Genomic DNA, 12,815 nt, shown 5'->3' with positions numbered 1-12,815 from the left:
GCAGGTTTCATGTTGATGGATGCGAACTGGGGAGATAGTGTGGTGCTCATTTCGTTCTTGATCTAGTCTCTTTCAAGATGGGCCACTGCCCCCTTTTCAACCGAAACTCGCCTACCGATCCGCTCCTCCTCACTCTTTCCAGATGCTGCTTGTCGCATCTTGTGCATGGGTCGCTGGAAAATGGCATCCATTTCATCCAAGCTCAAGCCACTCGTTTCAGGAATGAAGAAGAGCGTGTAGATGAAGGCAAGGATGCACCATCCGACGAAGAACAAAAACGCACCCCAAATGTCCATACTACTCAGGATGCTCGGCGTTGCTTTTGTGATGGCGAAATAGAACAACCAGTGAAATCCTTGCGACAGCGCACCGCCAAACGATCTAATACGATTAGGCCAAAGCTCCGCACCGAACAGGTATGGTAAAGTGTAGAGTCCCACAGCCCATCCAAGAGCGTGGATGTAGATGATGCCGATGGCAGCGTCTGATGCGCCTTTCGGCACAGAGTCCGGGTCTTTGGTAAAGTACTTCAGATAACCACTGAGGTAGGCGTGACAAGCAGCCTGAATTGTGATGCCGATCATGAGAGACTTTCGTCTGCCGAGGACATCGACGAAGACAAGGGAGGCCACAAGACAACAAATCATCTTCGCGACGGCGTATAAGCCCGAAGAGTAGACTTTGGCACCAGCACCCTGAACTCCAATGTAACCGAAGATCGTTGGAAGATAGTTGGTAACCTGAAGGTGCCAATTAGCAAACGGGGTCGGCCAGTCAAGATCAGGTTACTTACCGAGTTGGCGCCGGAAAATTGGGCAAGGATATAGGCAACGATAGTCAACTGCACCCGGCGGAGATTCGACCGTACCATAAAAGTCTCTTTCATGATAGACAAATATCCCTGATCCCCAGACTGCTGGTTCTCATCATTCAAGTGGGTTTCGATCAAGGCATACTCCTCCTCCAAGTATGGGTGATCAGCTGGTAAACCACGGAGCTTCACCAGAGCGTCAAGGGCATCCTTCTGCTTTCCCTGAATGGCGAGCCGCCTCGGCGACTCAACTGAAAAGAATGACAAACCCACAGCGATTGCGGGGACAAAGGTCTGAACGAACCAGGGAATCTGGTACTGAAGGCTGTGCTCCGATGAAATGTTGGCGCTGCAGCCAAACACTGTGAAGATGCCCAGTGCCTGGCCTCCCAACATGCAGACATTGAACCATAAGGTCATTAGACCTCGAATGCTCTTTGGGGCCATTTCAGCGATGGACATTGGGCCCACAACCGTGCAAGCACCAATTCCCAGTCCGGCAATGATGCGTCCGACGTAAAGGACGCCATGATTTCCGTAAGAAAAGCAAGATATCAAAGACCCGGCAGCATAAATTGTCTGATAGAGGCGCATTGACCAAAGACGTCCAATCTTGTCGTTGAGGAAGAAGGACAGAAATGCTCCGACGCCTGCACCGATGTTGACGAACGAGACGAGGTTAGAAATCGTTGTTTTGCTATTCGAGCCTTCAAGGTGATAAGCGTGTTTGAATGATTCGAGCTCGGTAATTGAAGCAGCAGCTCCTTCGTCCCATCCTATCAAAGATATGGCTAGTTAGTAAAAGACTTCAAAGCTTGAAACTAGGTCGTGGTGAATTACAACCTTTCGGGCAGCCCCCTAGCGCAAATGCAGCAACTGTGACAAATAGATGCCAGTTAAAGATTCCGGGAGGCAATGATTTTACGCCATAAACATATTTCGCGAGGGATGATTTTTTGAGAGCGTCGATTGTAACGTAACGGCTGGCAATTGGATAGCAAATATCCTGAATGCTCGAAATTGCGACACCAATCCAACCAACCCGGAGGAAGCTATTATAATACGGCATGTCATTTACTTGCCAAATCCTCGTACCCCAATTTCCCCGGATTCACGGACTCAGACTACCCCGCATGTAATTTCAGTCCCCAGGTTTGGCTTTCGGGGCGGCGCCGATGGCATGATGCCCCGCAGGCTACATCGGTTCTTACCGATGGTCGTGGTTTTGACAAAGAAGGTCGAGTCATTGAGTCTCAGGAGGCCTTTATGGCAAAGCATGACTTAGAATTGCTGTAGCCTCATGCTATCATGCTTGGAATCTTTCACTCGGATGGACGGCAATACTATCGGTACAGCTCCGACATGCTTACATGTGTTGTCCGCCATGCTGGCCGGCTGCCGCCGATGACAGCACGAGAAACGCAGGCAAGTTCATGACGAACGCAGATGAACCTGTCGACCCATTGAACGAAACGTCGTACGATAGTAGTTTGGATATTCCCGGCCGTTCCAGGCGGAGGCTAGCAGCTAAGATTCGTACTGCAATTCGCAAGGAATGCAACTAGCGACGTCCAATTGGCACGAACATACAGCGGGCATCATGTCTGCTTATGGAGTTTCAACCAAGAAGAGGGAAGTAAAGAACGAAATCGGTAATGTGTAAGATGCCATCTCGACTGACTGGATCAGGACCACACACCGAACGCAATCCTCATCTACGTCATTTGGTTGCTTCGATTAATCTGTCACTTTCCGGGAACACGGAACAACGGCACAAGAGTCTACTTATTATATATCAGTGTTAAAAGTGCAGAGAGTAGACCGAATATTCTTTTAGAATCTTTCTTCCCTTCTAACTTTTCTTCTGTAGTTTGCTACTTAGAGGCGCACCTTATTAACTACTATATAACTCTTATAGGGAATAATTAAGGACTAAAATAGTTTATAGAGAAACCTCTATAGCTACTTATAAAGGTATATAAAGAGAGTATAAATTACTAAGAAATAAATATCTCCCTCTTTATACTACTATAACTTATTATACTAAAATACTAAAATAATATTATATTTACTACTTTTATAACTACTATTTTAAAAGTAGTAATAACTTTATTTAACTTATTAAAGAAAAAAAGAATAATATTTATAAGTTTTAAAGTAAATACTTTTTTCTTTAGAACTATAATAAATTTAAAAAAGTATTATTCTTTTATTACTTATTAATATATATTATCTTTTACTAATATAGTTATAATAATTTTTATTTTAAAATATTTAATAAGTTTAAAAATATTACTAAAATATTTAAAAATAATAAAATAACTAATAATTAATATTATAAAGTAAACTAATTAAACTATTTAAAATAAAAGAGCTTATTAATAGAACTTAAAGTAGTACTATAGTTTAATAGAGTAATAGTTAATAAAAGTAGTTTACTAGATATATAGGGGGTAATTAGAGTAAGGGGGACCTCTTATATATCCCTAGTTATATAAAAATTCATAAACGAATTCTTCACAAAATGTTTTTTTTTTTTTTTTTTTTCCCGGAAGTATCCGATGCAATACGAAACCTCCAAGAGCAAGGCTAGCAACACGAACTGAAAGCGTTATCTAGTGCAAGCCTCACCTTCCTAGGATGGATGAAAGTTCAAGCATGGGCAAGGGTCTTCAAAGCGAAGAAATAATGATTCTGGTTCTACTTATGAAATGTATATCTATAAAAGCATACGGAGTCTAGAGAGACATGGGCGTTCGGAGGTCTATGTTACTCTCTAAACAAGCCAACCCATGTAACCTTCGGTGGGCTCGCTGTTGACCAAAAGCCCATTCCGCGTATGCACAGGTCTAGTACTGGCAAATAAACTGGAAAAATCTAAAGAGAGGCCGTGGCCGCCTTCTTCAAAGGCCTCATGATAGACTGCTGGGTCATATTTGCGACCATGTTCCCATCTTGATCCCAAAGTCTGGCTTCGGTGTAGGTCCTCCCATCGCGTCCTGTGATGGTTTTCAATTCTCTGAGATGCCACTTGTCCAAATCTATCTCGCCAGTGAAGAATCTGAGCGCGAAGTCAAGACTAGAGCACGCTGCAGCGTCGTCTAGGAACATGTGGTTGTGTGTGAGAGGGATGAAAGACAGCGCCCCGTCTAGGACGAAGCCTAGGCCGGCGAACCGGTCTTGAAGGCGCTCCATTGGATGACGAGACCGAAGCCAATCGGCCGTGGTCTTGGAAGTCAGAGGAAGGTCATCTTGGGGTGTTTGGGCTTTCTTGGCCACGCCGTGGAGATTGTTGGGGGCAACGCCCTCAGGCGTCATGCGACTTTCGAGAAAGCGGGCGTTCAGACCGAAAGTAACGAGGTACAGCTTGCCCAGCTTCTCCGATACGACGCCCTCCTTGACCAGCTTTTCCGCTGCCTCAGTCGGGAGAAGACCCTTTTCTGGCGGAGAATATGACCTCGATGGTGGTGCTGAGTACAACAATAGCGAAGCCTGCTCTTTCACCTGAAAATCCGCCAGCATGATCATGCACAGTCGCGACTCTCCATTATCTTGGTCCTGGCTGATCTCAATGAGTCTTGTTGCGAAGGTTCTGGTGTCGCGAACTCTGCGAACAGTACTTTTCAGCTTCCGATCCGTCAAGGCTGGACCAAGATAGTTGCCGGTGACTGAATAGAGAAGGTACTTGGGTTCAACCGTGTGGCATGCTGATGAGATGCCGAACCCGATGGTGCACCCTCCGTAGGCAATGTTTTGCGCATTGCCCATGCGTCCAGGGTTAATGCGGCTGGCGAACCTGTCTGAACCGAGGTCGTCCGCGGCGACTTGCTCTTGCAAGGTGGCCATGGTGGAGTAGGTTCGTTGACACGTTGGGGACTTGAAGTGATGGTTTCAATGATGACACCCTTCACCGAATTTAGAGTGTAGCTGATCGGACGAGCCCAAAAGCTGGTTAATGTATCGTTTCTTGATGATCAGTAATCGTTCTTGTTTGGCGGGGGAGCTTCAGTGTGATTTCGGTGAGTTGGCCAGAAGGGGGTAAGACAAACAGCAAACAGCCGAGGTTGGGCGCTTGAACGCTAGAGCACCGATGGTAGGCGCACAAATGTGGGGCAACCCAAGCGCTATGGATCATCAATTGTTTGCTTCGCAACCACTAACTGACCAGCGGAGCGAAGCTTGAGGAGACAGTTTCTTGAGATTGCTATATGTTGGCGAGTTAAAGCTCCATAGACGTACGATCTGAAGACAGGATTTTGACGCGAGCGACTCATTCGTGTTTTCAACGAAGACTGGACGAGCCCCCAACAGCAGATACTTCGGCACGATGGGGGTCTAAAAATAGACGTACTAATCCTAAAGCGGCGGTATGTCACTCTTCCCACCATGTAAACAACCACCGGCACGTCTCCAGCGTAACAACACAACATCTACATTGAGAGATTTCCGGGTGATCCTATGAAGTTCCGGTGGAAATGAGAGAGCTTACACTTACTTCCGGAAGATTCATCTCACAGGACTGGGAACAGCGATACATAACCGAAAATTATACATGAACATCTATTGGACTGAAGTGCTCGGTCTTATGTTTCAGTCTGACGGTGGACCCCAGATAATTTGACAAGAGATGAATTTTTTCGCGACAGAGAACTAAGAAGTTTGATTCTGCTTTGTAGTGAAATAATTACGAGAACGCGGATACTCAGTCAGCCTTGCGTTTGGGTCGCCAAGAACTTATTCTGCGCCTCGAAAACAGTCTGAGGCGTGTGTCCAACCAAATCCTCATATATTTCAGGGTCTGTCGCACCTTCAAGACCAAACAAAAGGCACTGACTTTGTTCATCCAGATCAAGAGCTTTGCGCAAAGCCTTGTTAGAACTGCAGTTCAGAAGAAGCCCCATGCTCGCAGCTGACGACTCCCCATAAACCACAGGGACATCTCCTTCGCATCCCTCCGCTAGATATATCATCCCGTCAACCGCGGTTGAGTCAGAGACTGAGACAAAGTCGCTAGTAAGCCACTCAAGAACTTTCCATGCTGCCGGAGACGGGCCTCGGCAAGCCAAGCCAGCCATGAGAGTGCGCAGGCTGCCACAGGACTGGCGCATTTCTCCCGCTTTGGCACTTTGCAACAAACAGTCTGCCTGGTTTGGCTCGATAACAACGAAACGTGGAATCTGAACAGAGTGACCCAGGTTTTGAAGCTCCTGAAAGTGCTTGTAAAGACCCATAAAGATCGCTGCCGCGATGCTACCCACGCCACCGCAAACAAAGACATGGGTAATGTCCCCTGCACGGGGCAACGTTTGAAGCGTCTCCTCAACAACGACCATGTAGGCATTCATGACAGTCTTCGGAATGATCTCATCGAAGTCAGACCACGAGGTACTGCTGACGAAATGCCAACCGTTCATGTGGGCATCCTCCCTTGCCCGACGAACCGACTCCTCGTACTCTCCATCAACTCGAATGACCAACGCTCCAAGATCTGTCATCGCGTTGGCACGGCCTTGACTCACATGGCTGTGGATGTAGTTCACACATCGACAGCCGAATATCTTGGCACCGTAAGCGAGTCCTCGGCCCTGATTGCCATCCGTCGCGACACATACAGTCACGTTCCGAGTGAACGCGCCATATTTGCCGCTGCGTAACTCTGTGGACGATGGCCTAACTCCAGTCTGGCGGAGAACTTCGTCTGCAAGGATGGAAAAAACAGCGTATGGTGCACCCAATGCTTTGAAAGAGCCTAGAGATTCACCGAATCGCTTACTCTCATCTTTGACAAAGATGTTGCCAAGTCCCAAAGTGTTGGCAGTATTAGGTAAAGCTCGTAACGGCTGACATGTGTATTCTGGCCAGGATTGTATCTCGTTAACTGCAGCCTTCCAGCAACCAAGATTTTGAACACAAACGGCAGCGGCTGCTGCTGTTGACTTAATGAGGCGGCGATCGCTGAGATGGTGGGAGTGACTGATCGTCATAATGAGCAAAAGAGTTGATGATAATGATCCGAAAGAGCGAATTGGCAAAGGAATATCGTGTATGGTTTTCGGTTACAGGAGCCATGGAAAATAATTACTGCTACTTATAATTTATAACCTCATGAATCGGCGTCCAAGTCCCTCGCCGGTTATACAGGTTTTTTGGGGTCTTTCTATGACACACAACCTCTGGAAAATCCGAGAGTATCGCATAGTCAAGACAATCGGACGGAGATTTGTTGAAGTGCCGAGGCAGTCACTCGAAGCATATTGAGACGGCAAAATATCGCCAGGCCGAGTGTTCCCCGCAAGTTGTACACAAGAGAACTTACCATAGCTAAGCAGCATGACCGCTTGAATAAATCGTAATCAATTCTTGCACATTTTGTACCAAGATCAGCAAAGTTTAGTTGAGTTTCGCAGTATTGATAGAGGCTTTTCGGTTCTTGGTGTCGGCGCCGACATCAGAGACCTAGCTCGTGACTCGAACGTTCCAACGGCGAACTTGCCTCTTTGCCGAGACGGCTTCTTGCCGGCAAATTCACATCTTGCCGCATCTTTGGAAACACTTGTGTGGTCTTTAAGTTGTAGGAAACCAAGTACATTAAGTTATATTATAAGAGAAGCAGAATATGATATCGAATGGTGGCATTCAGGAAAGAGTATCGATGTTCTTGTCGTAAGGTATTGGTGAGATACTCCCTCAAAGCTTAGGTGACGTCCTAAGACATGAACCTGTATAAACAGACACACAAGTCGCGTGTGTCTCGCGGCAGACCGAGCATTCCCCCTTTAAAACGCTCTGCATTCAACCAGCCCCTTCTCATAGCTTCCGTAGACGGTTCCGTCGCAAGCAAGAAAGCCCATAGCAGCAAGTGCAGACGCGGCACCTCCGCTGAGAGCGCCAACGCCAAGAGCGGCAACTCCACAGCCCATGACCTCAAAAATTGCGGTCTGCACAAGTGCGTCCATGCACTTGTTACACTCGGTGGCGGGCTGCTTGGAGCACTGGCGCTCCTGAGCCTCACGGAGTCGGCGTCCACGGATTTTGCCGACCGAAGAGGAGCGAGCCGAGTTGAGAATGCTCTCGGCTTCAATCAAGTTCTGAGTCTCCATTGCTCCGGCGACTTGTCGATCTTCAATTTCCTGAACTCTGCGTTCATGGAAGCTGTTGCCGTTGACAGCAGGATCAAGAGCCGCTGTGGTTGACAGGAGGCTGCTGAGAAGCACGGCGGTGATGGTGGTGAACTTCATGTTGATGAGATTATTGTTTGGTTAAGTTAAGACTCTCACTAGTGACTTTGTAGGTATCTGAGAGCTTGAGAAAGATATAGGAAGGCCAGAGGAGCTGATGAAATTCTTTGGGATGATGAGCTGGATGAAAATGGGCACAATTGATGGAAAATATCCGTGATATTTATGGAATTCAAGCTGCAAATGTCTTGAGAATCTCCAACACCTGATCTATTGGCCTGCCATTGATGTATGCCTCGTGCTGTGAACTTGGCAAACCCCTTGGCACTTGGCCTTCTCTACCTTGAGGTCGTTCGAATACATATCCCGGGTTCCAAAGCCCGAGGCGGTATCAAACAGGACGGATCCGAGAACGAAGAGCCAATTTGCGGGCCGTGGGGCACAGATCGACAGCCATCCCGAGAAAGCCGGAGATGTCAAACCCGCCCGGAGCATTGCCCAACCGGGATTAATTTATGGCGATCAACGTTAATGTGGTTTAGTGTATGACAGCGAGTCACGATGCCTCCTTCCCCTGCGAAGTTTACTCTTGACCTAAATACTAATCGGGCTGACATGTAGCGACGAACACCCTTATATCAGCTCGAATAGTATCGTCAGATGGGTGTAGATTGTCTGAAGACTTGCCATATTGAGAGGCTGATGGAAAACCGCCAAGCCATCAATGCCCAGCCTCAAATATTTACCATGTCTTTCGTCGTGACTCGTGATGAAAACTTCAGCTTCGTTTAGGATCTTGTAATCTTGGTGATCAATAATCAGGCAAAAAAGACAATGAGGCCAGACCTGTGAGGCCTCGTATCGCGGACGATCAAGGTGGACTGCGCCTTCGCGAAAGCGAGTGAGATGGGGATTGAAGAAGTCCGTTGAAGCATCCATGACTATGCGAATGTGCATTTGGCGCTCAAACCTATAAAAGACGGGCTTCCACGACGATGGAAAGTCTTCTACTTATTCTCATCAGCATCACACTTCAGTGTCTTCCACTATCATAACAATCTTTACCTCACTCAGCTCCCCCAACCATTGCATCAAAATTTTGAAGAACCTCGCCTCTTCTGCCACTTAAATTTCCAAAAGAAACCGCCAAAATGTTCTCCAAGACCATCATCGCTGTTCTCCTTGCCTCCTCCGCTGTGTTCGCAGCCCCCGTCGAGACTTCGACAAAGGAGGTCGAGGAGAGACAGATCAACCAGAGTGTCACTCTTTGTAGCGACAAGGGCATGGCTGACTGCGACACGGTCAACTTCAACTTTGGCTTCTGCGGTTTGTGTTACATCTATCTTTCAAGAGAGCTCCCAACTAACATCCTGCAGTCTCTCCTATCGGAAGACTGAACGATAAGGTCAGCTCGCTGGATGCCCATGGTTACAACTGCATCTTTTACAAGTAAGTAATTAGCAACAGGCAGCTGTAGATAATCATGACTAACACATGAAAGTGACACCGGATGCCGCACCGGTGGCGGCCAGATTGCCACCACTGGCAAGGTTGACGACATTCGTAGCCACCCTTCTTTCAGCACCATGAATGACGATGTTTCCTCTTTCTTGTGCAACATTTAAGACATTTCCTCATTGTATCGTCCAAACTTTTCAATAATGCGCCAACATTACGAATCGTTGGAGGTGAGCTGCTGTGGACGGTCATAGAGATGGAGGTTTGCTCCAGTGCCGAGGAGCTGGGGAGCTGTGAGACAACTCGTCATGTAATTAGATTAGAACTTTGCTTGTGTTATTTCTGTATTGATTTCTTACCTATCTATTACAAATGTTTCATAGTGTGGCTAGATCACTGATCCTGTAGTCGTTCATCCTCCATCTCACCATCGCCATTTGCATTATGCTCACAGCTGACGTACAGAAAGACACCATAAATGTGTCGTTCCATTCAGCGATCAAAAATCGCAGTGAACTTGAAATACGGCACCAATTGGCGTATCCCACATTTTCCATTCTAAAGCCATCAAAGTATGTCCTTTAGGCAATCTTCACTTTCAGGGAATATTACTGTTAGTTGAGCAATAAGTGACTAAGCATCGTGAATGTTCGACCAATCGCATGTTCACAGTACATTAAGGCCAGGCTTGCGGAGAGTTCGTAATCATCATGGCTTTAGTCAAGGGTATCTTAGATGTTTGAAGTCCCGTGAGGCTTCTAATAATTATGTACAACTATAATTCTTAGTTACAGGTTAAGAAGATCTGCAAGCAAAAGGCTTGTGAGCAGAGCCAGTCGTTGTCTCATCAATCTATACGTCGTTAGCATGCCTTTTGAGGAATTTGAAATTTCGCGTTGACTTACAATATCCACGATGGTCGAGTAGGTACCAGCAACCAGGGTGACAGCACCGATAATGAAAGCGAGGATGCTTCCAGCGCTGATGAGAATATTCTCACGGGAGTACCACTTGCCCTTGCAGAGCAGTGCGAACCACATGATAGCCGGGATATAGAATGAGAACCCGGAGACGAAGAGAGCAGAAGCCAGAGAAAGCAGGTCGGAAAAGATGGGAATAGCCTCAGCAATCACCCAAGCGATGATAGTGAAGATAACCACAAGGATAATCCAGCTAGCCCAGCCCATGGGGGTGTTGATGTAGCGCAAGTGAGAGTTCTTGTACATACGGCCGTGAAGATATCGGAGGGCAACAGTCGAGTTAATCGAGCCGGAGATGAAGATGACCGGGATGGCGACACCAAAAGCAATCTTGGAAATAAGGGGTCCAGCAGAGAGTAGGGCTGGGGATTGCACGGTAGGTCCGATGAAAGCGTAGCATAGAGCGCCGGTCAAAGTGTAAATACCAATCTGAATGAATCCAGACGCCCAGATGGATTTCATATAGTCGGTCGGCGTATGCATCTCGTCCATAAAGGAAAATTGGCCGATCGCGAAACTGAAAGCAAAGATGATGTTGCTCACTGCGACGAAGGCCTCGGAGAAGGAAATCCCCTCCTTAGGCCAGGCGGACCACTCGACACCGGAAAGGCCGCCTGCGGAGTTGCTGGCCTGAATACCAGTAGCGATAACGGTAATGCCAATAGCCGCCAGGATAGACACGAAGTCGATGTAACCCAGAATGGCGACCTCAGTGAACGACGGGGGAATGGCGAGAATGAGAAGGATGATAGCTGAAACTGCGGAGAAGACGATGGAGCAGACATGGCCACCGTTGATGTCAACCAGCGCGATGCTTCCAGTCAAAGCGTGAGAACCAACAACCATGACAAGCTCAAGAACAAGAGCAGCACCAAAAAGCTCGTATCCAATGCGTCCGAAGCGGCCGAAAAGAAGTCTTCCAGCATCCGCGTAGTTGGCGATGTACGGGTGAGCCAGCTTGACCTGCCCGACGAGATAACTGGTGAAAATCGAGATCATGCCAAGGGTGATGGTGAGGAAAACACCCGGAAACATTCCGAGAGTATGATAGGCCGAAGGCAGACTAAGGGCACCGAGGGCAACGGCCTCAACGATGGTGACGATGGCCAGGCGCTTCCAGCCCAGACGGTGGAAATGAGCGCTACCCTCGGCGGCAATCTTCTTGAGGCGGTCGTTGTTCAGTTCATCGCTGGTTTCGCCGAGCATGGTCTGGTCGTTCATCTCCGGCCAAGGGTTGCGCGGCTGAACTTGCTCGGCATCAACCTTGTCGTTCTTGGTGTCCTTGCTGTTGGGACCGGTAGCGGTCGCGGTGGTAATAGCGTCCGTCATTATGGGAGGAGTTGAGCCGTTGCAGTCACTGCCAACACTTTGGAAAGTTTGGCGAAGGCTGGACTCAAGAGGGAAGTCAAGAGAGGAGGAAAGAAGAGAGGGTAAGACCACTGGAGGAGCGAGAACCCGGGCGGTCAACTCGACGCGAACGGTCTGACGTTTGCTGTCTTTTAAACGATGATCAAGAGGCGCGAGTCAAGATTTTGGGATCCACATGGGCGATGACCGACCGGCGGTATCCTTGGCCGGAGAGGTTGTCGTCAGTCGCATGGCCGGTAACAGTCGGGTCTTCCTCCACAGAACGATCTCGCCCCATGGGCGCCCAGAGATAAGAGATAACCCCTACAACACGGGGAATGCATCTTGGAGTAAAAAGATCTAATTGTTTTGTGTCATTATACAAGAAATACCCCGTAAAGACTGAATTGCGAATGTGCTGAATGGTCGTTCTTCGGCCTGAATCTCGCGGTTACCTGGGGGCGTGTTGCGGAGGGCGCCATCACCATGTTTTGATGTCGTAAAAGAAGCTTTCCATGGCATGTTTGAGCCGCGCTAGAAGGCCCGTTCGGCGGTTCCTCTTGGCACTTTACTGTATTCAGAAACACAAGCGAGGGGCTTTTAGGTAAAGAATGGAGCCGCTGCGGCTCCATTTGAGATTCAGATGGATGCAAGAATTTTCCACTCTGCAAAGCCGAGCAAAAACCGCCGCTAGCCACTGTCAACGAAAGGCGTCGCCCATCAAAACTTTTACGTCCAGGCGGACCAAGCGGAGACCCATTACGTGCACGAAACGTGGTCATTGGAGGGAGAAGCCGGCAGGCAGGTCTTGGTCCTAGGCTGTGCCTGACTTGCTGTGGGCTTTCATTGAATTACTAGTTGAATCGATGACCAACTGATGAATATGCTCAATCTCTCCCCAGAAGCCAGAGATTAGATGAAAGAATCCGTGGTTCGAAGGCGCGCTTACAGTTCCCGTGGCAGTTTGCGTCTTTAGACCCTTAAATGCACCTCGCCAGGGGTCAATGCGAACTGTGCAGGGTTTTGCTAGCTAAAATCATA

The 12,815-nt window shown here is 48.0% G+C and overlaps 5 protein-coding genes across 5 annotated transcripts; 1 reads left to right on the top strand and 4 right to left on the bottom strand.

The window, feature by feature from the left end:
* Window positions 1-62: 62 nt before the first annotated feature.
* Window positions 63-2,197, bottom strand: qutD-18 (Quinate permease; the record flags this gene model as incomplete). Its single annotated transcript, XM_036633805.1, has 4 exons — window positions 63-740; window positions 794-1,587; window positions 2,023-2,073; window positions 2,182-2,197. 4 exons carry the CDS (start codon window positions 2,195-2,197, stop codon window positions 63-65), a joined length of 1,539 nt encoding a protein of 512 aa, XP_036501696.1.
* Window positions 2,198-3,688: 1,491 nt separating this feature from the next.
* Window positions 3,689-4,657, bottom strand: tesB-1 (Acyl-CoA thioesterase 2; the record flags this gene model as incomplete). Its single annotated transcript, XM_036633804.1, has 1 exon — window positions 3,689-4,657. The coding sequence occupies one exon, from the start codon at window positions 4,655-4,657 to the stop codon at window positions 3,689-3,691; it is 969 nt and encodes a 322-aa protein (XP_036501697.1).
* Window positions 4,658-7,587: 2,930 nt separating this feature from the next.
* CGCS363_v001954 (uncharacterized protein) lies at window positions 7,588-8,049 on the bottom strand (the record flags this gene model as incomplete). The annotated part of the gene is made up of 1 exon (XM_036633803.1): window positions 7,588-8,049. One exon carries the CDS (start codon window positions 8,047-8,049, stop codon window positions 7,588-7,590), a length of 462 nt encoding a protein of 153 aa, XP_036501698.1.
* Window positions 8,050-9,140: 1,091 nt separating this feature from the next.
* On the top strand, window positions 9,141-9,614 carry CGCS363_v001953 (uncharacterized protein; the record flags this gene model as incomplete). The annotated part of the gene is made up of 3 exons (XM_036633802.1): window positions 9,141-9,315; window positions 9,366-9,438; window positions 9,491-9,614. The coding sequence occupies 3 exons, from the start codon at window positions 9,141-9,143 to the stop codon at window positions 9,612-9,614; spliced, it is 372 nt and encodes a 123-aa protein (XP_036501699.1).
* Window positions 9,615-10,242: 628 nt separating this feature from the next.
* On the bottom strand, window positions 10,243-11,756 carry mtr-14 (N amino acid transport system protein; the record flags this gene model as incomplete). Its single annotated transcript, XM_036633801.1, has 2 exons — window positions 10,243-10,299; window positions 10,353-11,756. 2 exons carry the CDS (start codon window positions 11,754-11,756, stop codon window positions 10,243-10,245), a joined length of 1,461 nt encoding a protein of 486 aa, XP_036501700.1.
* Between the last annotated feature and the right edge of the window lie 1,059 nt (window positions 11,757-12,815).

Source organism: Colletotrichum siamense (assembly GCF_013390195.1).
Source record: "Colletotrichum siamense strain Cg363 chromosome Unknown KSG_Cg363_contig01, whole genome shotgun sequence".
Taxonomy (NCBI): domain Eukaryota; kingdom Fungi; phylum Ascomycota; class Sordariomycetes; order Glomerellales; family Glomerellaceae; genus Colletotrichum; species Colletotrichum siamense.
This window is presented reverse-complemented; position numbering and strand designations above follow the sequence as displayed.